The following is a 27,938-nucleotide window of genomic DNA, read 5'->3' as shown; positions in this document are numbered from 1 at the left end:
TCTCTTAAGACAGTCAGATGTCAGTGTGTGTGTGTGAGAGAGAGAGATTCACATGACATGCCTGACTGAACTCAAGTGGGTGGTTTTCAGTGAGTAGAGGTTTTGGGCAGAGCTGAGGACATAAGAAGAGGGAATAAAGTTACAGAAGTTGCTGCTCCTCCCACATCCAACAGGATCCTCCTATATAGCTCTAGGCTGCTTCTAAGTGCACACACACACACATACACACGCACACAGTAGGGGTTGGCTGACAAAATCAGGATATGACATCAGTCCCAGGAAGAGAAGCCAAACAAGTTTTCTCTCTGTTTTTCAAGTCTTATCTGTTTTCAGACTGGTCAGGTTTTCTGATGAGTTTCTGAGATAAAGCTCTTTAAAACAACGGTGTAGTCCATGTCCTCTGGCTGCTGACTGGAGGCTGAGAATTCCTCCTGAGCTTTCCCATAGATCCCCACAGCATTCCAAGCATTCAGGACGGGACTTGAGCCAGGTACTGTAGGGAAGATACTTTTTCTTCCCTTTCTCTTTTCTTACTATACATTATGTCAATGAATATAAACAAATTCTTTGCCTTTTTGCACTTGAGATGAGATGAGATGAGATGAGATGAGATGAGATGAGATGAGATGTTTGTTCTCCTGCATTTGTGTGCCTGTATTCCATTAGGCTCTATGGACGTAAAAGACTTGCTGGAATATGTAAAGATATATGAGTTCCTGAGAATGTGTAGAATATGCTTCACTCCCCCACACACCCACACATTATATACAATAGAGATGTACACATAATGGCTTTTCATAAATACAGTAGTGCTTTTAAATATATATTACATGTTCATATACTGTATTTCTTTCTCATGTATATGACTGAAGTAGTACCGTAGGTGTGTATGGTAATGGATTTTGTAATACCAAAAATACAAGTAAGATATTAGAGTAAGAGAAGAAAATCTGCAATAGTTATATGGTTGGGGCGGCACGGTGGTGTAGTGGTTAGCGCTGTCGCCTCACAGCAAGAAGGTCTGGATTCGGGCCCCGTGGCCGGCGAGGGCCTTTCTGTGCGGATTTTGCATGTTCTCCCCGTGTCCGCGTGGGTTTCCTCCGGGTGCTCCGGTTTCCCCCACAGTCCAAAGACATGCAGGTTAGGTTAACTGGTGACTCTAAATTGAGCGTAGGTGTGAATGTGAGTGTGAATGGTTGTCTGTGTCTATGTGTCAGCCCTGTGATGACCTGGCGACTTGTCCAGGGTGTACCCCGCCTTTCGCCCGTAGTCAGCTGGGATAGGCTCCAGCTTGCCTGCGACCCTGTAGAACAGGATAAAGCGGCTACAGATAATGAGATGAGATGAGTTATATGGTTCAGATTACATTCTAGCCTTGTCAGTAATGTAACAACAAAAAAAAGAGTTATTTTCCACAGCAATACTTCGGGCAAATTGAGTGTTTTGAATTTTTATAATGTTTCGCCATATAATCAAGTATAACCGAATGATAAAGTTCCTTGAGGACTGTTTATGACTTTTGAGCTGATAGGTTTCCAGAATTAGAGAGCAAGATTTTAAGCTGTGATTATGGAAAAATGTTTCAATTGATTATTTAGCTCGTAGTATATACTGTGCTTTGGAAGCAGAAAGAGAGCCAAACATTTAATTCCAGTCATTTCGGTTCTCCAGATACTGTATGTGGCCACAACATAAATCTCCCAGTGTAGGTCACTGGCTAGTTGCAGTCCCTGGGTTGTGAAGCGTGCTTACAATTGTGCCAAATGGGAAGGTTAATTTCAGGTCTCAACTGAATGTGCTCAGTTGATACAGCTGTGTAGGAACGGAGGGCAAAATATCAAGACAGTCAGAAGTCAGTAGACAGGAAAAGAGAGGCTGTGAATGGAGAGGGTAAACCTGAGAGCGCCACAATGCTGGTCCGTTATCATATGCAGTCAGACCGCATAGAAACAAAGGAAGTGATGAAAAAAAATATCACACTATGCCACCCATGTTTATCTAAAACAACTCATAGGTCAAAATGATTATCTTACCAATAAATATAACTGAATTTTGTCAGGAGCATGTAAAGAAAAAAATATTTACTTGGATAATATGGAGTCAGGCGGCACGGTGGTGTAGTGGTTAGCGCTGTTGCCTCACAGCAAGAAGGTTCTGGGTTCGGGCCCCATGGCCGGCGAGGGCCTTTCTGTGCGGAGTTTGCATGTTCTCCCCGTGTCCGCGTGGGTTTCCTCCGGGTGCTCCGGTTTCCCCCACAGTCCAAAGACATGCAGGTTAGGTTAACTGGTGACTCTAAATTGAGCGTAGGTGTGAATGTGAGTGTGAATGGTTGTCTGTGTCTATGTGTCAGCCCTGTGATGACCTGGCGACTTGTCCAGGGTGTACCCCGCCTTTCGCCCATAGTCAGCTGGGATAGGCTCCAGCTTGCCTGCGACCCTGTAGAACAGGATAAAGCGGCTAGAGATAATGAGATGAGAATATGGAGTCATATGACCAACAGTATCATGTGGTCCTGTGTAGCAGCTGTTCTACTGTGTTTCATTTCTGCCTTTCCAAATGTAGATGTTAATTTGACTGTTGTAACCTCTATTCGGGCACAAAACTAATATTACATTGATATAGAATATAGATAATCATATAGAGACATTTGTCATTTGACCTGGGTGTAATTATTCTCCAATTAGAGGTAGCTTAACTTATTGTCTCCATCCACCCATCCATCCATCCATCCATCCATCCATCCATCCATCCATTATCTCTACCACTTATCCATCAGGGTTGTGGGGAAAGCTGGAGCCAATCGCAGTTGACTTCAGGCGAGAGGTGGGGTTCACCCTGGGCAGGTCTCCAATCTATCACAGAGACGAACAGCCATTCACACTCACATTCCCATTTATGGGCAATTTAGAGTAGCCAGTTGACCTAATCCGCATGTCTTTGGGAGGAAACCAGAGAACCCAGAGGAAACCCACACAGCCACGAGGAGAACATGCAGTCTCCACACGGAAAGGCCCCAGTTTGTCACGAGGTTCAATCTCAGAACCTTCTTGCTGTGAGGCAACAGTGCGAACCACTGCACCTTCCTGTTTAGAACAAGAATAATAAAATAGTCAGGTTTCTAAAGCAGGCCAATTTCCAAACTTGTTATTCATGTATGATGTTGTTCTATCTATGCTAAATTCGTATTTACTTTTAACTATCTACACTGCTTACAGTTTGAGCTTTAAATTATTGAGTCAGGGGACAAAAAGTCCTCTATGTTTGTGGGCTGGTGCGAATTACCCTGACAAATCCAGTACTAGTAATTCATTCAGCGCTGTGTCTGGGGTGTCGGGAAACTTGTATGCACACGTCGTATGCCAGCTCAGATATGAGAAATGTCATCATGTACCCAACTTTAGGTATGAAAGAAGTGTGAATGCAGGTAGTCAATCATGTAACAGAGAATGTTAGAAAGTATGAAAGAGTAAACAAACCAAATCAGGGTCAGAGAGTCAATATGATATTCGAAGGAAAATGGATTCAGGAGAGGTGTATATATATATATATATATAAAACCTGGCGACTTGTCCAGGGTGTACCCTGCCTTTCGCCCGTAGTCAGCTGGGATAGGCTCCAGCTTGCCTGCGACCCTGTAGAACAGGATAAAGCGGCTACAGATAATGAGATGAGATGAGATGAGATGAGATGAGATGAGATGAGATGAGATGAGATATATGTATATATATATATATTAGGGTGCATCAGTTGCCCCCTAAAAATGAAAAGTTCCTCCGATCATGATGCATTTTTGTTTTTATGTTCCTTTTGGTAAGAAAACACACTGGGTGAAATATTTTGACAAAATTCAAAAGTTTAATGGTGGCACCAGGAGCTCAAAGTTATGGAAAAAGCTGCTATTTTATTACTTTTATGATAAAATTTCGATCACTTTTCATGAAACATTATGGCACCTTATAGAGTATACCAAATATCTTAGATACACATTTTTAGTACATATTCTAAATATATTATCAAGCACAGTTTGAGTTTTAGCTGTTCATTGAATCATTGTTCAACTACTTTTAAACAATACAAATGTATTATGAATCACATTAATGCTTCTCAATCCCTTGCAAAGGTTCTTAACATGATCTCTGGCTCACAAGAAATCAATAAATGGAGTCCAACATTGTGATTCAAACCTTACGCGAAAACATAAAATAAGCGTTTTTTTGGCAAAAAATGAACCTCATGGTGCCACCATTAGACTTTTGAATATGGTCAAAGAATTTTACAGGATGTCTTTTTTGGTGAAAAGGAACACCCAAACAAAAATGCATCAGATTTTATGAAAGTGAGGGCAACTGATGCACCCTAATATATATATATATATATATATATATATATATATATATATATATATATATATATATAAATTTTTCTTGCCGAACAAGTAAGGCATTTATTTGTTCTCTAATTTGGTGTTTGTTCAATGGAGGAGCAGCTTGATTGTGTAATTTGTATGATTACTCACCTGCAAAGTTGTTTTAGCTACACTGCACAAACCTGAAAACTGAATTTGAGGAGAAAATTCCTTAATGCTAGTGAAATTATCTTGCCACATGGACAGATAATTTTACTTGGAATAAGTTGGTTACAATCTAGAACTAGTTTTAATAATCTCAGAGTTGGTGTCTTGTTTCCTTCTACACTACAAAAATGATATCTTAAGTTAGAACGTCTTGAATATAGTTGAAACGATCTCACATTTCCTTTAGAAGAATACAAGACACCAACTTTGAGATTATTAAAACTCTTTCTAGATTGTAACCAATTTATTCCAAGACGTCTTGTCAAGTAAAATTATCTGTCCATGTAGCAAAATAATTTCACTAGTATTAAGGAATTTTCTCCTCAAATTCAGTTTTTTGCACTGTAGAGAACTCATGATAGCTGGCTAGTGATCCACAAGAGGTTTTTACATTTATGTTGTAGACTCAATAATATTGGGTGAAAGTCAGTCATGATGTACCCCGCCTCTCGCCCGTAGTCAGCTGGGATAGGCTCCAGCTTGCCTGCAACCCTGTAGAACAGGATAAAGTGGCTAGAGATAAAGAGATGAAATGAGAAGTCAGTCATCTAGGGTATCTATCAAGTCAAGTCAAGTTTTATTGTTATCTTGGCCACATACTGTAAAGCAGACCGTAAAGTGTCTAGTTATTGTTTTCTTTTTGGCAGAACAAACTATTTAGATTAGATCATACAGATTGGATAATGAACATACACAATTCTGGAAGTGACCAAATGTCATTGTTTTGATCCTTAAACTGTTTTTTTTTAGCTTGCTGCCTAGACATAGTGGGCTGCCCAATGCACCAGAGCATTGTGAGATTATGGGGCATCTATGAGGATTTGCTTTTTCGTGTGGTATTCAGTAACTGTGACAGTCATAGCTACTGATGTGCACAAGCAAGATTTTATTCTCACCAGGCTTAATCTGGCAGCAGATAATTATATTCTGAGAGTCAAGAATTCTTGGGCATAGTAGCATACTGCATACCATGCCAGCAGACCATTTGTGTCATTACTACTTAGACATACCGTACCACAGCTCTGAATTCTCTCTGAATATTTGTTAACTTGGCTCTCACAGCCAGGAAATTAATTTGCGTTGTGAAACAGGCCACAGTTCAAACCATGTTGCAAAATCTTGCAAGTCACCTTCCAAGCACTTTTCTACCGGAAACCTTACACCTAGCAACTTTCATTCTGTCATGTACCACTTACTTGTAAACTTTTCAGAATATCGAATTGCTAAAACAAAATCCCAAAGATCCAAAATTACAGTATATTAATTTTTATTCATATTTTTATTCTTTTCACAAGCATCATCAGTTGATGAAACAGGAGACTTCATCTCATCCGTCTTGGCATTTCTGGTGGAAGAAGAAGCAGTAGAAGCATGGCTCTATGCCTTGGCCAAGTGTTCAGCAAAGACAAGACATTCAGGCCTCGGAAGCGCTTTGAGCCTGGCACGCAGAGGTTTGAGCTGTATAAGAGAGCCCAGGCATCACTGAAGTCAGGGTTGGACCTCAGGAAGGTGGTTCAGCTGCCTGAGGGAGAGAACATTAATGACTGGATTGCTGTCCATGTGGTAGATTTCTTTAACCGTATCAACCTGATCTATGGAACTGTTAGTGAATTCTGCACAGAGAGAAGCTGCCCTGTCATGTCTGGAGGCCCCCGCTATGAGTACAGATGGCAAGATGGAGATCATTACAAGAAGCCCACCAAACTCCCAGCCCTTCAGTATATGAACCTGCTGATGGACTGGATTGAATCGCTCATCAACAATGAGAATATCTTCCCTACACGCATAGGTGTGTCCACAATGATTTTGTGCATACGCTCTTAAATACATTATATTTAACAACAATGGAAATACAGCATCACACTTAACTGCAGTTATGTGCATCTGAGAAGCTGTTTTATTTTGAGAAGGTAATTTAGAACAGAGGGCGGCACGGTGGTGTAGTGGTTAGCGCTGTCGCCTCACAGCAAGAAGGTCCGGGTTCGAGCCCCGTGACCGGCGAGGGCCTTTCTGTGTGGAGTTTGCATGTTCTCCCCGTGTCCGCGTGGGTTTCCTCCGGGTGCTCCGGTTTCCCCCACAGTCCAAAGACATGCAGGTTAGGTTAACTGGTGGCTCTAAATTGACCGTAGGTGTGAATGTGAGTGTGAATGGTTGTCTGTGTCTATGTGTCAGCCCTGTGATGACCTGGCGACTTGTCCAGGGTGTACCCCGCCTTTCGCCCGTAGTCAGCTGGGATAGGCTCCAGCTTGCCTGCGACCCTGTAGAACAGGATAAAGCGGCTACAGATAATGAGATGAGATGTTCTGTCAGTTAGAAAGAAGGACCCTACAAACACTGGCGACTCCTCTATATACTATCAGCCATTCAACAAATCTTAATCTTCAGAAAGTCCTCATTCACAACTCCGTACATTTTAAATTCTGTCAAAATTCTCGCTGCCTTTTTTGAATGATCAGTGATTTTTTTTAAAGTTGTTGTTTGACAAATACAAGTTCCACTGATTTACTTGCCTTTCTAGATGCTACATAATTGTAGGGAATCACACTGCTAGAGCAATGGACAGGACGTTTCATGACAGGGTTGCCAGGGCAATGGTTTTTACACCAGATTGTAGAGAGGCAGCATAGCCAAGTGGGTATCTTTGGGCGCCATGGTGGTGTAGTGGTTAGCACGGTTGCCTCACAGCAAGAAGGTTCTGGGTTCGAACCCAGCGGCCGGCGAGGGCCTTTCTGTGTGGAGTTTGCATGTTCTCCCCGTGTCCGCGTAGGTTTCCTCCGGGTGCTCCGGTTTCCCCCACAGTCCAAAGACATGCAGTTAGATTAACGTGGGGTGGCCTTGGGCTGAAGTGCCCTTGAGCAAGGTACCGAACCCCTGACTGCTCCCCGGGCGCTGTAGTGTGGCTGCCCACTGCTCTGGGTGTGTGCGCGCGTGTTCACTGCTTCAGATGGGTTAAATGCAGAGGATGAATTTCACTGTGCTTGAAGTGTACATGTGACAAATAAAGGCTTCTTCTTCTTCAGATTGGGATAGTTGAAAATGAATGTTCGGCTGCTAGGATTTTGCTTTACATCAAATAATAGGCTCTTTGCAGCTAGAGGTTATGTGCTTGGATACCACATAGCAACACCATACTGGAGAGCAAACTTTCAGGTAAACAAAACCCTTGACAAAGTCAAGCATAAACGTTTCAGCAGTTTATGGCGTTTAATATCTTTCCTTTTCTAGAAGAATTGTCAACGTAGTTTTCTAACTTTAGTTTCGGCTCGTTTTTACAGGGAAAAAAAACGATTTTATTGTGAAGACGTTGACTTAAAGCGAGATGGCCTTTCGATTTCATAAAATCGGTGAAATTTAGTTCCCTCTGAAATTTGGTCATTGTGATATATGTTTATTTCTGTAATAGCTCACAAAAAAAAAAAAAAACCCAGGCCATTCTGTGGCTGGGAAGTTTTTTAATTTGAGGGGATTCCCGAGCAAATAATGTGCATGAAATTGCTTGCTTTGCGTAGTCAAGCAGACAGAGGAAGTCCGTGTGTGCATGTGCAGGTTTACCTTCTTCTTCTTCTTCTAGAAACGGGTTCCGTCCATCCTTCCGTCCGGTTATGTTTTCATTTCCGGGCCATATCTTTAAAACTACTGAAGATATCTTCATGAAACTTGGTATACATATCAAGCAACATGTGAACTTGTGCCTTTTGCTATTTTGGATTTGGGGGGAAAAAGTATTTTTCAAATTTTTACATAAAAAATAGACTTTGACTTAGTTTCTAAGAGCAATGTTCGTTTCCGGAGCATATATCCAAAACTATTCAAGATATGGATTTGAAACTTGGTGTACATGTTAACAAGGTGATGTAGATGTGCCTTTTCATGCTAAGAAATTTGAGAAATTTTAATTTTTCATGTTTCCATGGAGGGCGGCACGGTGGTGTAGTGGTTAGCGCTGTCGCCTCACAGCAAGAAGGTCCTGGGTTCGAGCCCCGTGGCCGGCGAGGGCCTTTCTGTGCGGAGTTTGCATGTTCTCCCCGTGTCCGCGTGGGTTTCCTCCGGGTGCTCCGGTTTCCCCCACAGTCCAAAGACATGCAGGTTAGGTTAACTGGTGACTCTAAATTGACCGTAGGTGTGAATGTGAGTGTGAATGGTTGTCTATGTGTCAGCCCTGTGATGACCTGGCGACTTGTCCAGGGTGTACCCCGCCTTTCGCCCGTAGTCAGCTGGGATAGGCTCCAGCTTGCCTGCGACCCTGTAGAAGGATAAAGCGGCTAGAGATAATGAGATGAGATGAGATGTTTCCATGGAAACAATTTCAGACTTAGTCTCTCAGGTTAGTCTTAGGGGTAGGTTTTGTTTCCGGAGCAGAACTTGAAAACTATGAGTGGTACGGTCTTGAAAGTTGGTATACGTGTTGATTAAGTAATCTATATGTGCCTTTTGATACTAAGAAATGTGAGAAATTTTAATTTTTAGCTCACCTGGACCAAAGGTCCACTGGGTTTATGCCATGGGCTGCTGAGGTCAGTGTAAAGAGGTAGGGTTGGTTTCCTGCAGCAGAACTTGAAAAATGTGACAAATAATATCTTGAAACTTGGTATACAGTTGGTATATAGGGCGGGGGATATAGATGACTTCTTGTTCTTCTTCTTTTGGGTTTTATGGTAGCTGGCATCCACAGTGTTACATTACTGCCATCTACAGGTTTACCTTTGACCGTGCACTGACAGTTACATCATTCTGTCGCTAAACGAACAGCTGATCACACCGAGGTGCTCACTGACCGCCGATATTTATTAGTTTGGTCCTGCATTTCCTTTCCTTCACAACATAATGTCTTTTCTTCTCGCTATCCATTACTGTAGTCGGTCTTTCATGTTTCATTCACACACTCACGTCCTCCATTTCCCTCTCCTGCTTCAAATTTGTATCCCACAATGCCTTGGGTGAACGGGGAAAGCCCACTACGTGATGCATAACATAGTATCTTGTATTGTGTCATGGTGAAGCAGGAAAAAAACAGTGGAGAATTTAGGGCCATGTGGCCCTAAATTCATTACTTGCTCTATTTAAAAAAAAACTAATAAAATTGGAAGTGAATCGAAGTCAGTAGCTTTCGGTCCACTAAACAAAAATAATTGGGTGTTGGGGAGAATTCTTTTTATGACCTACACTTGAAAAATCTGAAAGGCAGTCTAGCTTTAACGGACGGCATTTGGATCTTCACGGCCAAACAACATGGCGACTTTGCAAAGTATGTACACTAAATAAACCTTGTTAAAGCTCTTCTTTTCATTTTAACAGCTCAAAGCAGCTCCATAATAAAATTTTTCAAGGTATATAGATGTTTTTGTAAAGTTTAGCTACATCGTGAAGATATCAACGAACAATTTACCGCAATGATAACACATACTCATTACAGCGCCTCATCGATCATTTTTATGCAACATACATTTGTTTGTTTTTATTCATTGAGATCTTTTTAGATGGAAAGAATCACGTTGCTATGACAATGGAATTGTTTACTAGTATCTGTGTCAGTACTGCGTATGCGTTATCTAGCCGAGTGAGATTTAAGCTTCATAAAAATGAAGTCTGTTGATTCACGTAGTTTGTTACAGAAAAATTCTGATGAGATTTTTAGAACTAGAATTCGAGCTGAGAGGAGGAGCAGGGAAGCTGAGCTTCATGCTATCATCACAGTAAATTGTTCGTTTATATCTTCAAGATGTCATCAAACCTTGTAAAAACAGCTATATACCTTCTAAACTTTTATTATGGACCTGCTTTGAGCTGTTAGAATTAAAATAAGTGCTTTGACAAGTTTTTTTTGGTGTACATATGTTGCGAAGTCGCCATGTTGTTTGGCCACGAAGATCCAAAAGTTAATGCCTTCATGATAAAATGATTTTTTTCTTGTAAAGAGCCAAAACTAAACTTAGAACACTACACTGACAATTCTTCTAGAAAAGGAAAGATATTAAGCGCTATAAACTGCTGAAACTTTTGTGCTTGACCTTGTCGAGGTTTTCTGTTTACTTGAAAGTTTGCTCTCCAGTATGGTGTTGTGATGTGGTATCCAAGCATGTGACCTCTAGCTGCAAAGAGCCTATTGGAATTAAATCTAATAAATTTCTGCAACCGGGCAGCACGGTGGTGTAGTGGTTAGTGCTGTCGCCTCACAGCAAGAAGGTCCGGGTTCGAGCCCCGTGGCTGGCAAGGGCCTTTCTGTGCGGAGTTTGCATGTTCTCCCTGTGTCCGCGTGGGTTTCCTCCGGGTGCTCCGGTTTCCCCCACAGTCCAAAGACATGCAGGTTAGGTTAACTGGTGACTCTAAATTGACCGTAGGTGTGAATGTGAGTGTGAATGGTTGTCTGTGTCTATGTGTCAGCCCTGTGATGACCTGGTGACTTGTCCAGGGTGTACCCCGCCTTTCACCCGTAGTCAGCTGGGATAGGCTCCAGCTTGCCTGCGACCCTGTAGAACAGGATAAAGTGGCTAGAGATAATGAGATGAGATGAAATTTCTGCAACCAAAGTGTAGACAATGTGTCCATGATGTAGAGAATCATTTTTATTGTAAAATATATTACAAAGTTTAATAGTTTGATAATAATATCAGAAATATGTTTGCACCATGGTAACCTTGTTTCTCATGTAAAGGCTATGAAAAGGGAAAAAAAAGATGCCTAAGTTTTCCAATTTGTGAATTTTTTAGCTAGTTTCAGGTCTTTTCTGTAAATTTTAAAATGTAGTAAGGTTGGAAATTTAGCTGAAACCAAGCAACCTTGGTTAATGACCGTTAACAGTTATTCCACAAAATCGAGTCGTACATGAGCTGATAGCCAACAAGGCTGTCTTCTTGTTCTTCTTCTTTTGGGTTTTACGGCAGCTGGCATCCACAGTGTCGCATTACTGCCATCTACCTTTGACCATGCACTGACAGTTCCATCATTCTGTCGCTAAACGAACAGCTGATCGCACCGAGGCGCTCACTGACCGCCGATATTTATTAGTTTGGTCCTGCGTTTCCTTTCCTTCACAACATTCCGTCTTTTCTTCTCACTTTCCATTACTGTAGTCGGTCTTTCATGTTTCATTCACATCCTCCATTTCCCTCTCCTGCTTCAAACAGCTGACGAGGCATGTAGCACCAAGTTGGCTATAAGCCGTGTATGACGAGATTGAATGGAATAATTGTTTTATTCTATCCACATTCACTGGATTTTTAGAAACAGGGCATTTTTATTTTTTGCAAATTCAATAAATAAAAACTTTTATAAGGGTGGCACGGTGGTGTAGTGGTTAGCACTGTCGCCTCACCGCAAGAAGGTCCGGGTTTGAGCCCCGTGGCCGGCGAGGGCCTATCTGTGTAGAGTTTGCATGTTCTCCCCATGTCCGCGTGGGTTTCCTCCGGGTGCTCCGGTTTCCCCCACAGTCCAAAGACATGCAGGTTAGGTTAACTGGTGACTCTAAATTGACCGTAGGTGTGAATGTGAGTGTGAATGGTTGTCTGTGTCTATGTGTCAGCCCTGTGATGACCTGGCGACTTGTCCAGGGTGTACCCCGCCTTTCGCCCGTAGTCAGCTGGGATAGGCTCCAGCTTGCCTGCGACCCTGTAGAACAGGATAAAGCGGCTAGAGATGATAAGATGAGATGAAAAACTTTTATACAAAACATCAGACAAAATCATTTCCGCTTAGAATGTAAACAAACCAGCGAAATGACAGTAGCAATTTGTGGGAAATGCGATAATAATAATAATAATAATAAAAGATACATTCTTACCATACAATACTTTTATTCCATATTTTGTTGCCTTTTTTTGTATTTTTTTTCCTTCTTTAGGGTTTTTTGGCAGTTGGCAAACCAACTTAAAGTTGCATTACCGCCACCGACTGGGCTGGAGTGTGGAACAGGAGATATGGGGGCGGGAATGAAAACTATATTCTTTTAGCTATTTATGTTTCTTTTAAATACTTGATAAAATTTTTAGGGTTTTGTTTTCAAGTAGAATTTTTATTTCATCCTCGGTTGGTTCAGCAACACGCTCCGCCATTTTGTTTTCCTCTACTCACGGTATATGAGCTGATAGTAGTAGAGTAGCCAATCAGAGCGCACGATTGCTCATATCTAGTGAATGTGGATAGAATAATAGCTCTTATGCATGGGCCTTGCAGAATATGAATAACACACAGGTGAGAAAAGATACATGTAACACCACTCAAAACAAGCTGCTAGACTATTTTATCAGAATCAACTGAGTATTATGAGGTTACTCAAAAAATTCACTAGATATAGCCTATAGCGTAATTCAAGTATAATATCCTCCCAACCTAATTTTCTTTGAGACTATGTCATTATTAATGTTGTTCTGCCCCACCAAAACCATAACGTCACATGCTACTTCTGGCGACAACTGCTCCTAGGGCTACAGAATATTTGCTTATGTAATTAAACACAATGCATTGTTAATTTAACAGTGAAGATTATGAGCATTTATAAATATGTCGTACCGTTTTGTGTTAGTATAGGTAATCGTATGGGGCTGAGTAAAATTAAGGATTAATTTCACTAATGATTTCGAAGTTGGGCAGCATGGTGGTGTAGTGGTTAGCGCTGTCGCCTCACAGCAAGAAGGTCCGGGTTCGAGCCCCGTGGCCGGCAAGGGCCTTTCTGTGCGGAGTTTGCATGTTCTCCCCGTGTCCGCGTGGGTTTCCTCCGGGTGCTCCGGTTTCCCCCACAGTCCAAAGACATGCAGGTTAGGTTAACTGGTGACTCTAAATTGAGCGTAGGTGTGAATGTGAGTGTGAATGGTTGTCTGTGTCTATGTGTCAGCCCTGTGATGACCTGGCGACTTGTCCAGGGTGTACCCCGCCTTTCGCCCGTAGTCAGCTGGGATAGGCTCCAGCTTGCCTGCGACCCTGTAGAACAGGATAAAGCGGCTAGAGATAATGAGATGAGATGAGATGAATTTCAAAACTTTGAAATCACGAGTGAAATTGATCCTTAATTTTACGAGGAACCATATGATTACTTGTTTATAATATATAGGGCCAAATTCATACTTCAGAAGCCATTCAAGTTCACAACATTTGTCATTCACGTTTTCTGAACCAATCAGGGCGCGAGACTATCTTGCACGTTTGAATCAGTTTCTAAAGCGTCTTTCATCATGACACGGCGACACGACACGAGGATTTTGAAAGTGGTTTACAAAATTTTACTGGAACTTCTTTACAAAAACCATTTTGTTGACACAATTTTTGTAACCGTAACCAAGCAACGAACTAGCCAATAGCATTTCAGAAATACGGCCCCGTGTTAAGGAAAAAAGCCCTCCTTGATTGACCCATCAGAATTGAGTAATTTGGCCCTATGGATTATAAGTTCATGTTACCCAGCTGACTAGTGTAACAGTGACGTGTATATGACATGACTCCAGGTTTTTAAGCTTTATCTCCCTTTCAGGGGTTCCTTTTCCAAGGAACTTCCAGCAGGTCTGCAAAAAGATCCTAAGTCGGCTTTTCCGTGTGTTCGTGCATGTTTATATCCACCACTTTGACAGCATCTGCAACATGGGAGCTGAGGCTCATGTGAACACCTGCTACAAACACTACTACTACTTCATCTCGGAGTTTAGTCTCATCGAACACTCGGAACTGGAGCCACTGGTAAGAAGGATATGTTTTAACAGATTTTTAGCAATTACAGATCATTTACAATACAGGTAGTGGATGAGAGAGAGAGAGAGAGCGCTGTCTGGTGGGTGGAGGAGATATTTGACATTGGTTGGATTGGAGACTAAATACAGACACACACGCACAAAATTCCAAATATACACACAAAAATTCACGTCTTTCTTTTCTTTTTCAACAGAGAGCCATGACAGAACGGATTTGTAACTGAAGAAGGCGGACAGTGACGTAACACCTAAGAGCTGAATGCTGGTGTTCATACAGCAATCGTCCAGACATCTCATATTTTTAAACCTTCACTTTTAATGTATATTTGACCCAAGGTTCACCTTGTTGTATTAGGATATTATCCTACTCAATGAGCCTAAGTAGAGTTGTAGCAGACTTGATATTCCAAAAAGGTGTTTTCATGGTTAAATATGCTATATGAGCCGATACCATTGTATTTCTTTTCTTTCTTTCTTTCTTTCTCTTTTTTACACATTGGACTGCAAACGAATCTTCAAATATATAGGATCATAATACTGTAGTTGCCAAAACTTGTTAATTTTATAGATTGCTTTTTCGTTGCCGTTTCAGTAGCAGTGTAAAGTTTTTCGGGGGCGAGGTACTAACCCACCACCCAACAATTTTGGAGGGAATGGGCCCTGGTTTTCTGTTACGCTTTACTCCCTTAGCCCTTACCTAAAGAGGCTAACCCACAAGGCAGTGGGGTTTGTCTATCCACCAGATACTATTTACCCATGGGACCCTTTACAGGTGCAACCACCCGGGGCCAAGGTGGACCTGGGAGCAATGGAGACCAAGGGGTAGATCCGCTCTCCTGAGCCGGAGTCTCTCCACCAGTTGCAGTTTTAAGTCTTATCCAGACCTAGCTTTAAACTACAAAATGTCAGCCAGTGACTTAAAATGTTCATTCGCTCTACATGTAAAAGATGAGTGAGGTTTTATGCAGCATATTTACATGTCTGAGATTTGAAGTCTGAAATCTGACTCGAAAATAATCAGTGTTAAAATTTTTGTCCCTGAAGAGTATACTGACTAATCCTTTGTGTTTTCTGGAACTCTGTTGGGACATGTTAAACATCTGGGTACTCAAAGCAGCTTGAAATACAACATTCTTGTTCTGTCCAATGCAAATATCACTGCCAAAATGTTGTCTGTTGCATTTCTCTTGCTTGTATCGTAGATTTTATGAGAATGCGTACTGTTATTTACACACTACTGTTCAAAAGTTTGGGGTCACCCAGACAATTTTGTGTTTTCCATGAAAAGTCACACTTTTATTTCCCACCATAAGTTGTAAAATGAATAGAAAATATAGTCAAGACATTTTTCTGGCCATTTTGAGCATTTAATCGACCCCACAAATGTGATGCTCCAGAAACTCAATCTGCTCAAAGGAAGGTCAGTTTTATAGCTTCTCTAAAGAGCTCAACTGTTTTCAGCTGTGCTAACATGATTGTACAAGGGCTTTCTAATCATCCATTAGCCTTCTGAGGCAATGAGCAAACACATTGTACCATTAGAACACTGGAGTGAGAGTTGCTGGAAATGGGCCTCTATACACCTATGGAGATATTGCACCAAAAACCAGACATTTGCAGCTAGAATAGTCATTTACCACATTAGCAATGTATAGAGTGGATTTCTGATTAGTTTAAAGTGATCTGCATTGAAAAGAACAGTGCTTTTCTTTCAAAAATAAGCACATTTCAAAGTGACCCCTAACTTTTGAACGGTAGTGTACATAATTTTAGAACCACATAGAAATGAAATCACTGTCATAAGAATTTATTTTTAAAACCAGCTGAACAACCGAACAAATGGTTCACCTAATCTGTCTGTTGTTAGCTTCACAGTGTTGTTTATTGCATCTTTAACAGTAAGCAGATCAACCAAGTCCTAACATTCATTTATATCATAATTTATTTTCTGGATATTAGACTTGTAAAATTCACTGTAAATATAAAGAGAGTATGTAAGTGTCAAATAAATTCAAATAGCCATGTAAAAGAAGACAGGTGATAAATACTGTGTTGTCCAACATGAACTGAAATGTATGGCCCCCTGGTGACCAAAGTTGAAATTTTTTCTATCTTTGTATACTGTGTATATAGTATTTCAGAAACACCTTGTCTGAGTCATTCTTATTTGCACTTTTTGATATGTAAATCTATTATTATTATTATTAGGGCAGCACGGTGGTGTAGTGGTTAGCGCTGTCGCCTCACAGCAAGAAGGTCCGGGCTCGAGCCCCGTGGCCGGCGAGGGCCTTTCTGTGCGGAGTTTGCATGTTCTCCCCGTGTCTGCGTGGGTTTCCTCCGGGTGCTCCGGTTTCCCCCACAGTCCAAAGACATGCAGGTTAGGTTAACCGGTGACTCTAAATTGACCGTAGGTGTGAATGTGAGTGTGAATGGTTGTCTGTGTCTATGTGTCAGCCCTGTCATGACCTGGTGACTTGTCCAGGGTGTACCCCGCCTTTCGCCCGTAGTCAGCTGGGATAGGCTCCAGCTTGCCTGCGACCCTGTAGAAGGATAAAGCGGCTAGAGATAATGAGATGAGATTATTATTATTATTATTCACCATATGTCAATAAGTTCACAGTCTCGGTGTAATTGACTGGTCTATTCGTACTGCTGCATGTCCATCAGGTCCCCATGACCTCAGATCAACAGCACCTTCCGTAAGATATTTGTGGTTCCGAACAATACAGATTTCTGAAAGACTCCGACATTGTACTTAATCTTCAAGTAGTCCAAGGAACACGGAAGTTTGTGAGGAATTGACCCCAGTGCTCTTATTACTATTGGAATTACTGTCATTTTCCTGTTCCACATCCTTTCAATATCTACTCTGAGATCAGCACAGTTACTGGGCTTTTCAAATTCTTTCTGGGTTATGTTACTATTTCCAGGCACTGCAACATCAACAAGGAAGCAAGCTCTAAATATTATACCAGTCAAAAGTTTTGACACACCTTCTCGTAAGTCAATGATTTTTCTTTATTTTTATGAATTCAAAGACACTTCATGTCTTAAAGTAAATGATGGATGTCGTTTCTCTTCACTTACTTGTGCTTGAAAGTTTGTGAACCCTTTACAACCCCGATTCCAAAAAAGTTGGGACAAAGTGCAAATTTTTAAGAAAAACGTAATGCAATGATGTGGAAGTTTCAAAATTCCATATTTTATTCAGAATAGAACATAGATGACATATCAAATGTTTAAACTGAGAAAATGTATCATTTAAAGAGAAAAATTAGGTGAGTTTAAATTTCATGACAACAACACATCTCAAAAAAGTTGGGACAAGGCCATGTTTACCACTGTGAGACATCCCCTTTTCTCTTTACAACAGTCTGTAAACGTCTGGGGACTGAGGAGACAAGTTGCTCAAGTTTAGGGATAGGAATGTTAACCCATTCTTGTCTAATGTAGGATTCTAGTTGCTCAACTGTCTTAGGTCTTTTTTGTCGTATCTTCCATTTTATGATGTGCCAAATGTTTTCTGTGGGTGAAAGATCTGGACTGCAGGCTGGCCAGTTCAGTACCCGGACCCTTCTTCTATGCAGCCATGATGCTGTAATTGATGCAGTATGTGGTTTGGCATTGTCATGTTGGAAAATGCAAGGTCTTCCCTGAAAGAGACGTCGTCTGGATGGGAGCATATGTTGCTCTAGAACCTGGATATACCTTTCAGCATTGATGGTGTCTTTCCAGATGTGTAAGCTGCTCATGCCACACGCACTAATGCAACCCCATACCATCAGAGATGCAGGCTTCTGAACTGAGCGCTGATAAAAACTTGGGTCGTCCTTCTCCTCTTTAGTCCGAATGACATGGCGTCCCTGATTTCCATAAAGAACTTCAAATTTTGATTCGTCTGACCACAGAACAGTTTTCCACTTTGCCACAGTCCATTTTAAATGAGCCTTGGCCCAGAGAAGACGTCTGCGCTTCTGGATCATGCTTAGATACGACTTCTTCTTTGAACTATAGAGTTTTAGCTGGCAACGGCGGATGGCACGGTGAATTGTGTTCACAGATAATGTTCTCTGGAAATATTCCTGAGCCCATTTCGTGATTTCCAATACAGAAGCATGCCTGTATGTGATGCAGTGCCTTCTAAGGGCCTGAAGATCACAGGCACCCAGTATGGTTTTCCAGCCTTGACCCTTACGCACAGAGATTCTTCCAGATTCTCTGAATCTTTTGATGATATTATGCACTGTAGATGATGATATGTTCAAACTCTTTGCAATTTTACACTGTCGAACTCCTTTCTGATATTGCTCCACTATTTGTCGGCGCAGAATTAGGGGGACTGGTGATCCTCTTCCCATCTTTACTTCTGAGAGCCGCTGCCACTCCAAGATGCTCTTTTTATACCCAGTCATGTTAATGACCTATTGCCAATTGACCTAATGAGTTGCAATTTGGTCCTCCAGCTGTTCCTTTTTTGTACCTTTAACTTTTCCAGCCTCTTATTGCCCCTGTCCCAACTTTTTTGAGATGTGTTGCTGTCATGAAATTTCAAATGAGCCAATATTTGTCATGAAATTTCAAAATGTCTCACTTTCGACATTTGATATGTTGTCTATGTTCTATTGTGAATACAATATCAGTTTTTGAGATTTGTAAATTATTGCATTCCATTTTTATTTACAATTTGTACTTTGTCCCAACTTTTTTGGAATCAGGGTTGTATAATTTTCTACATTTCTGCATAAATATGACCTAAAACATCAGCAGATTTTCACACAAGTCCTAAAAGTAGATAAAGAGAACCCAGTTAAACAAATGAGACAATAATATTATACTTGGCCATTTATTTATTGAGGAAAATGATCCAATATTACATATCTGTAAGTGGCAAAAGTATGTGAACCTCTAGGATTAGCAGTTAATTTGAAGGTGAAATTAGAGTCAGGTGTTTTCAATCAATGGGATAACAATCAGGTGTGAGTGGGCACCCTGTTTTATTTAAAGAACAGGGATCTATCAAAGTCTGATCTTCACAACACATGTTTGTGGAAGTGTATTATGGCGCGAACAAAGGAGATTTCTGAGGACCTCAGAAAAAGTGTTGTTGATGCTTATCAGGCTGGAAAAGGTTAAAAAAACATCTCTAAAGAGTTTGGACTCCAGCAATCCACAGTAAGACAGATTGTGTACAAATGGAGGAAATTCAAGACCATTGTTACCCTCCCCAGGAGTGGTCGACCAACAAAGATCACTCCAAGAGCAAGGCGTGTAATAGTAAGCAACTGAAGGCCTCTCTCACATTGGCTAATGTTAATGTTCATGAGTCCACCATCAGGAGAACACTGAACAACAAATAGTGTGCATGGCAGGGTTGCAAGGAGAAAGCCACTGCTCTCCAAAAAGAACATTGCTGCTCGTCTGAAGTTTGCTAAAGATCACGTGGACAAGCCAGAAGGCTATTGGAAAAATGTTTTGTGGATGGAAGAGACCAAAATAGAACTTTTTGGTTTAAATGAGAAGCGTTATGTTTGGAGAAAGGAAAACACTGCATTCCAGCATAAGAACCTTATCCCATCTGTGAAACATGGTGGTGGTAGTATCATGGTTTGGGCCTGTTTTGCTGCATCTGGGCCAGGACGGCTTGCCATCATTGATGGAACAATGAATTCTGAATTATACCAGCAAATTCTAAAGGAAAATGTCAGGACATCTGTCCATGAGCTGAATCTCAAGAGAAGGTGGGTCATGCAGCAAGACAATGACCCGAAGCACACAAGTCCTTCTACCAAAGAATGGTTAAAGAAGAATAAAGTTAATGTTTTGGAATGGCCAAGTCAAAGTCCTGACCTTAATCCAATGGAAATGTTGTGGAAGGACCTGAAGCGAGCAGTTCATGTGAGGAAACCCACCAACATCCCAGAGTTGAAGCTGTTCTGTACGGAGGAATGGACTAAAATTCCTCCAAGCCGGTGTGCAGGACTGATCAGCAGTTACCGGAAACGTTTAGTTGCAGTTATTGCTGCACAAGGGGGTCACACCAGATACTGAAAGCAAAGGTTCACATACTTTTGCCCCTCACAGATATGTAATATTGGATCATTTTCCTCAATAAATAAATGACCAAGTATAATATTTTTGTCTCATTTGTTTAACTGGGTTCTCTTTATCTACTTTTAGGACTTGTGTGAAAATCTAATGATGTTTTCGGTCATATTTATGCAGAAATATAGAAAATTCTAAAGGGTTCACAAATTTCAAACACCACTGTAGTTGAGCGGTTCTTGACATAATATGGATTACTACAGTTGTGGAATAGGGCTAGTCACTGTATTTTTATTATTTACTGTTTACTGTTTCAAATGCATTAAGAAGGCAAGAAATTTATTATCTGCTTGGTAATTTAAGCCTTGCCAAACATTCATTAATCAACTAACCCGTCCATCCATATATCCATTCATCCCTACATAAGGGCAATTCCATGTAAATGTCAACCTCACCATGCAAAAATAAAGCAACATGTAATACATCAAAACCACTCCCAGAGATATCACCTAGGCCTGTATTTTACAGATGTGAATAAGTTGAACCAATTTGTAACCAACCTAATATGTCACTGTCAGTCTTTCTTTCTTATAATGTAAAACCCAAGCTAAAATCAACTTTGATCATGTACAATTCTATATTATTGCCACAAGCCACAGAAATGTATGCTAAAATCCACAAAACAGCAAAACAATAGCCGTCCTAAATATTATTTAAGAACTTTGATAGTTTTAGCTGATATTTAGAGAGTTTTTCAAAGGGTTATGGTGGTTAAATTGCTGATTTTCTAAACATATGCCATGTCTATTTCAGACGCGTCACATCCATAACGGAATTTCGTCACATCCATAACGCTGACTTTTCCTTCCGAAACTCTGCATGAAATACAAAATATTTTAAACAAAGATTTTTTAATATTCACCTTGGACCCATCTATCAAACAGATATCTCCATTTCGACATTAGGTTTACGATTTCACAGAGTTTGATAAAAATGTACAGTCACCCAAGAAAAGTGATACTTTTTCTGTCACGTCCATAACGCATCTTTTATTGGCATTTTCTGGCATGCCCTAGATGTACTATGGGAATTGTTCTTGTTCTATCACTTCTCCAGTATGGTACAGCCTTAAAATATGCAACACCTGTTTAAATACTGGGAGACAATAAAACATGCACTGGGTCATTTGTTGCCATTTTGAGTTCAAGTGTCACGTCCATAACGCTGGAATTGCTCATAACAAGACTTGGTGAATAAAAGGACACTAATGTAAGTGGATACAGCATAGATCCTAGTCATATATCTACTAATTAAGACTGGTCAAGTTAAGCCAGTGTAGTGTTTGTAACCATAATATAATCATCTATAAACTGCATTCTATCAGGTCAAAAATAACATTAATAACATTTTGCTTACATGTTCAGTATTTGAAATGTTTTTATGTTTCTCTGTCCTGACACATTATTTTAAAGAAGTGTTTTAGGTATCAGAATATATAACCATGAGATGGTTGGCTTATTTGCCTGCTCATTGCTGTATTTTTATAACCATATAAGTAAATGTTTTGTGATGTTGAGCCAGTAATGCTTCTTTAATGGGCCAGAATGGTTACTCAGTTAAAAGAATATCTACTATACTTAAATAAATTATATAAATAAAGCTATCAGAATTATACTGTACTGGATTTATGAACCATAACGTATGACATGTATGCATAGATTTCCAAGATGTAGAGGACAAACATCCCACACAGGATGCAGATTATTTGGATTCTTTGTCTATGACAGGGAATGAAAATTTTACATTGTCCCCTTTACTCCAGTTGTAGTCAATTACATCATTTTGGTGTCCAACATTTCTTTAGTTTTTCACTGGAGAATAATGTAGTCAGCCAACAGGTGAAAGAAACAAAGACACTCCAGAAGAAGAAGATAATAATAATAATAATAATAATAATAATAGGGCGGCACGGTGGTGTAGTGGTTAGCACTGTCACCTTACAGCAAGAAGGTCCGGGTTCGAGCCCAGCGGCCGACGAGGGCCTTTCCGTGTGGAGTTTGCATGTTCTCCCTGTGTCTGCATGGGTTTCCTCCGGGTGCTCCGGTTTCCCCCACAGTCCAAAGACATGTGGGTTAGGTTAATTGGTGGCTCTAAATTGACCGTAGGTGTGAATGTGAGTGTGAATGGTTGTCTCTGTCTATGTGTCAGCCCTGTGATGACCTGGCGACTTGTCCAGGGTGTACCCCGCCTCTCGCCCGTAGTCAGCTGGGATAGGCTCCAGCTTGCCTGCGACCCTGTAGAACAGGATAAAGCGGCTAGAGATAATGAGATGAGATAATGGTGGTGGTGCTGTCACCTCACAGCAAGAAGGTTTCTGGGTTCAAGCCCAGTGGCTGACGGGGGCCTTTCTGTGTGGAGTTTGCATGTTCTCTGTGTGGGTTTCCTCCGGGGGCTCTGGTTTCCCCCACAGTCCAAACACATGCAGGTTAGGTTAACTGGCTACTCTAAATTGCCCGTAGGTGTGAATGGTTGTTTGACTGGGCCTAGCAATCTGACAGTAGATGAACTGTGCTCTTGATAGACACAGACAGCCTCGTAAGAGGCCTACAGGGTGTCAGGATAAAATAAAAAATCATCCTTAGTCGTGGGCGGCACGGTGGTGTAGTGCTTAGCGCTGTCGCCTCACAGCAAGAAGGTCCGGGTTCGAGCCCTGTGGCCGGCGAGGGCCTTTCTGTGTGGAGTTTGAATGTTCTCCCCGTGTCCGCGTGGGTTTCCTCCGGGTGCTCCGGTTTCCCCCACAGTCCAAAGACATGCAGGTTAGGTTAACTGGTGACTCTAAATTGACCGTAGGTGTGAATGTGAGTGTGAATGGTTGTCTGTGTCTATGTGTCAGCCCTGTGATGACCTGGCGACTTGTCCAGGGTGTACCCCGCCTTTCGCCCGTAGTCAGCTGGGATAGGCTCCAGCTTGCCTACGACCCTGTAGAACAGGATAAAGTGGCTAGAGATAATGAGATGAGATGAGATCCTTAGTCGTAGTAGTATTTCATGTTCAGCATAATATTTGATATTGGTTAATATAAGGATCTTAAATGACCATATTTATTAAACAGTGGATAGAAACTAAACATTCATTCATCTTTAATCACCACTTTATCCTGGTCAGGGTTACAGTAAATCAAAAGCCTATCCCAGGAACAGTGGGTATGTGGCAGGAACACACACTGCATGGCCCAAGAATTCAGCACACGGCATCATGAACACCTCCATTCATGCATTCATTCACACCTCACAGGCTATTTTTAGAATAGCCAATCTACATACCTACATGTTTATCGGAGGTAAGAGGAAACTAGAGAACCTAGAGGAACTCACACAGACACAGGATGATTTTTTTTTTAAAAACTGGGCACAGAGAGTAGCTCAGAATCAAATCTGAGACCCTGGAGCTGTGATGTGGAGATTGTAGCCAGGATGACAGCAAATTTCCTTAAACATTGTATGAAACATTTATATGATGCATTACGTGAAACCAAGCCCTTGGTTGTGTCCAAAACATAAAATCGCTGCATATTAAGGTTGTGTTCAGAAGCAGTCAGGTGGCCATGTGAGGTATCTTCATTTGATCATTTTTTGAAAACAGTATAGATGTATCTTTCACATCTTACAATCCATCCATCCATTATCCATAGTTGCTTATCCTGTGCAGGGTTGCAGGCAAGCTGGAGCCTGCAAGCTGACTATGGGCGAGGGGCAGGATACACCCTGGACAAGTCGCCAGATCATCGCAGGGCTGACACATAGAGACAAACAACCATTCATACCTACGGTCAATTTAGAGCCACCAGTTAACCTCACCTGCATGTCTTTGGACTGTGGGGGAAACCGGAGCACCCGGAGGAAACCCATGCAGACAACATGCAAACTCCACACAGAAATACCCCTGTCGGCCGTTGGGCTCGAACCCAGAACCTTCTGGCTGTGATGCGACAGTGCTAACCACTACACCACTGTGCCGCCTCCAGTGCAACACCTTGCCTCTAAAATGGCAACAGAAAGCACATGGGAGAGAGGATTCAGTTTGTGGACAAATAAGAAATAAGTTATTTGTCATGTTTTACTTAACATTTAAATAACTGGTGTAGGTACAGAATATTCTGTCTACTTTCTTCAGTGATACTTTTCCCATCTTGTCTAATGCATTTTAGAGTTAGTAACAATTAGTGCATGACAATATGGTGCTTAATGCTGCCCTTGAAGCCCATCTCAAGCTTTTTTGCTTGCAGGTACCTTCATGGATATTGAAGTGCTGCCCTAGAAGACAAGTGACTTCGGAGGCAGCACAGGAAGCAAGGCAGCTACTTTCTCTTTCAGACCAAGATCATATTTGAGGGTGTTTTCACACTTGTTTTCACACTTTTAGCTTTTCAAGTGGTGTCAGGTTGATGACATGGACTTTTTTTGTGTGTTTATGTGAATACAAAAAAAAAACCTACAAGCAAGCTGTACTCATCCCATTTCTGGAGGTGGCGTGAGTATGATTCACTTGTGGTTTATTTTGTGGTCTACTTGATTCACATGAAAACAAAGTGCCCCCAGCCAGCGTTACAGTTTTTTTAATAGCTAAAGAACTCAAATGTAATGTCCATGAATAGCAGCTTCTTCTGTCACCTCACAGTTAAAACAAGTGAAAAAATACTCAAATGGCTGCCAATAGGGTTGTGTGGGGTAAATAGTGTATAGAGTATCATGGCAGCAGCTATTACATAGGTGCCAAGTTTACACCTTGCAAATGCTGGTCCATTTCTGAAGTGAAGGCGACATGGTGGTGTAAGTGGTTAGCACTGTTGCCCCACAGCAAGAAGGTTCTGGGTTCGAGCCAAGCGGCTGACAGGGGCCTTTCTGTGTGGAGTTTGCATGTCTCCCCATGTCTGCATGGGCTTGCTCCAGTTTCCACCACAATCCAAAGACATGCAGTTAGGTTAAGATGGGATGGCCTTGGGCTGAAGTGCCCAAGAGTGGCGGCACGCACATACACAGCGGCTTTGCTCTCCTATGATAAACTAAATTTCGTTGTACATTTGTGCAGTGACAATAAAGGTATTCTCATCTCATTATCTGTAGCCGCTTTATCCTGTTCTACAGGGTCGCAGGCAAGCTGGAGCCTATCCCAGCTGACTACGGGCGAAAGGCGGGGTACACCCTGGACAAGTCACCAGGTCATCACAGGGCTGACACATAGACACAGACAACCATTCACACTCACATTCACACCTACGGTCAATTTAGAGTCACCAGTTAACCTAACCTGCATGTCTTTGGACTGTGGGGGAAACCGGAGCACCTGGAGGAAACCCACGCGGACACAGGGAGAACATGCAAACTATTTTTCCTATTATTTAATACAGAATAGAAATATTAATCTTCATTCAGACTTGTAAAATAACACAGAAAGGCAATACAGCAGGCAAAGTATAATGACAATACAGCCTACAGACAGGGGACAGATTAAAGGAAAAACTGGCAATGTGTCTCCAGTGCCACTACAAGCCACCAAAACATTCATTAAACCACTCGAACTTTTGAGCGAGCCTGGTACACTAATCATACAGACCCTACGCTGTAAATTCAACATAACCAGGCTACACGGAGTGGTTTTTGTGCATCAACATAATTCGATAGGTTACACTGTTGATACATTTAACAGGTATTCCATGAAATCAAGTCAAACATGACCTGCGCCAAGTTGGCTGTAAGCCATGTAAGAAGAGATTGAGTGGAATAACTGTTTTATTCTATCCACATTCACATCCACATTTATTTTTATTTTTTGCAAATCCGATAAATAAAAACTTTATACAAAACGTCCGACAAAATAATTTCTGATAAAGAATGTAAACAAACTGGCGAAATGACAGTAGCAATTTGTGAAAAATGCTATAATAATAATCTCATCTCATCTCATTATCTGTAGCCGCTTTATCCTGTTCTACAGGGTCGCAGGCAAGCTGGAGCCTATCCCAGCTGACTACGGGCGAAAGGCGGGGTACACCCTGGACAAGTCGCCAGGTCATCACAGGGCTGACACATAGACACAGACAACCATTCACACTCACATTCACACCTACGCTCAATTTAGAGTCACCAGTTAACCTAACCTGCATGTCTTTGGACTGTGGGGGAAACCGGAGCACCCGGAGGAAACCCACGCGGACACGGGGAGAACATGCAAACTCCGCACAGAAAGGCCCTCGCCGGCCACGGGGCTTGAACCCGGACCTTCTTGCTGTGAGGTGACAGCGCTAATCACTACACCACCGTGCCGCCCTATAATAATAATTTTCACAATATAAAAAGTCGGTAGGTCCAGAATACATGACGCGCCTCTGACAGGAGTTTACAGCAAGAAGTCGGGCCATGAATTCCCGTCCCCGCCCTCTCAGGCATCAGTAATTACAGAACTACGTCCAGAGGCGAGGCTGAACAAGTGATTAGGTCCAGTGTTGCCAGATTGGGCGGTTTCCCGCCCAAGTTGGGCGGTTTCAAGTGCATTTTGGCGGGTTTTGAACATATTTTGGGCTGGAAAACGTCAGCAGTATCTGGCAACACTGATTAGGTCTGAGGTGAAGATGGCGAGGCTAATAGCTAAGAAAAACATTAGCCTCTCTTTCTTTGATGATTTCAACGAGTGCGTGGCTGGAATGTTCCCAGACTCTTCCATCGCAAAGAAATTTTCCATGGGGAAAACGAAAGCCTCCCAAATAATCAAAGGTAAGCTACACATGTTTACATTAAGTATGTCCTGGCTAAGACCTCATAAATAGCCTAGTGTAAACTAATTGGTGTATTAACTGTTTTATCCACTCATTGTCTATTTTATTTTCTATCTGAAACTTACCCATTTTAAATCACTCTTGGTTTAATATCTTATATTACTCTTTATCTCTTTATTACTCTATCTATCTATCTATCTATCTATCTATCTATCTATCTATCTATCTATCTATCTATCTATCTATCTATCTAGTGTTCCGAGGCCATGATTATGGTAAAACCATAATAAATTGCAATGGAATTGAATTTCTTGACTGGTTATATAATGACCTTTCTTATTTTAACATAAGATACGTATTTTAGCCCTTAATTTGGGAAATAACTGGTACCACTGAAAGCAAATAAAAATAAATGTATAGTTTATTCACAAATGCACTCTATAAACCATAAGCATATTGAGTTTGGGTCTTGGCTATCACCAACATGCACCAGAGTACAGGAAATCACAAATACTAGATAGAAAATTGCCCCCCATTCAACTACACACCCACTTTTGGTGAAGGGTATGACTTTCCGAAATTTTCCCTTATTTTGAGTTAAAAATCTGGGAAATATCCCTTTTTTTCAAACCTCAAAGTTGACAGGTATGACGCCATATCTCAAAGACTAATGAAAGGAATTTCACCAAACTTTCACCATTTGTGCACTTTGGGACAAAGATGAAATGATTAGATTTTGAGGTCAAAAGGTCTAAGGTCAAGGTCACCGTGAGGTCAAATGTCTGTCCAAAAACCTTGTGAACACAATATCTCCAAGGCAAATGAAAGGAATTTCACCAAACTCTCACCATTTGTGCATTTGGGGACAAACATTAAC

At 41.3% G+C, this 27,938-nt stretch overlaps 1 protein-coding gene across 1 annotated transcript; it reads left to right on the top strand.

Moving 5' to 3' along the window:
* The first annotated feature begins 228 nt into the window (after positions 1–228).
* mob3c (MOB kinase activator 3C) lies at positions 229–16,391 on the top strand. The gene is made up of 4 exons (XM_060941690.1): positions 229–490; positions 5,869–6,362; positions 14,034–14,236; positions 14,442–16,391. The coding sequence occupies exons 2-4, from the start codon at positions 5,945–5,947 to the stop codon at positions 14,469–14,471; spliced, it is 651 nt and encodes a 216-aa protein (XP_060797673.1). The 5' UTR covers positions 229–490; positions 5,869–5,944; the 3' UTR covers positions 14,472–16,391.
* Positions 16,392–27,938: the final 11,547 nt, after the last annotated feature.

This window comes from Neoarius graeffei, chromosome 15 (assembly GCF_027579695.1).
Source record: "Neoarius graeffei isolate fNeoGra1 chromosome 15, fNeoGra1.pri, whole genome shotgun sequence".
Lineage (NCBI taxonomy): Eukaryota > Metazoa > Chordata > Actinopteri > Siluriformes > Ariidae > Neoarius > Neoarius graeffei.
Note: the sequence above shows the minus strand (reverse complement) of the source record. Positions and strands in the feature narration are given on the sequence as shown.

What these genes read in the sequence shown, in the direction of transcription:
- mob3c (XM_060941690.1), top strand. Translation starts at nt 5,945, where the DNA reads ATGGCTCTATGCCTTGGCCAAGTGTTCAGCAAAGACAAGACATTCAGG. An exon ending in TATCTTCCCTACACGCATAG is followed by an intron (nt 6,363 to 14,033) that starts GTGTGTCCACAA and finishes TCTCCCTTTCAG; the next exon opens with GGGTTCCTTTTCCAAGGAAC. An exon ending in ACTCGGAACTGGAGCCACTG is followed by an intron (nt 14,237 to 14,441) that starts GTAAGAAGGATA and finishes CTTTTTCAACAG; the next exon opens with AGAGCCATGACAGAACGGAT.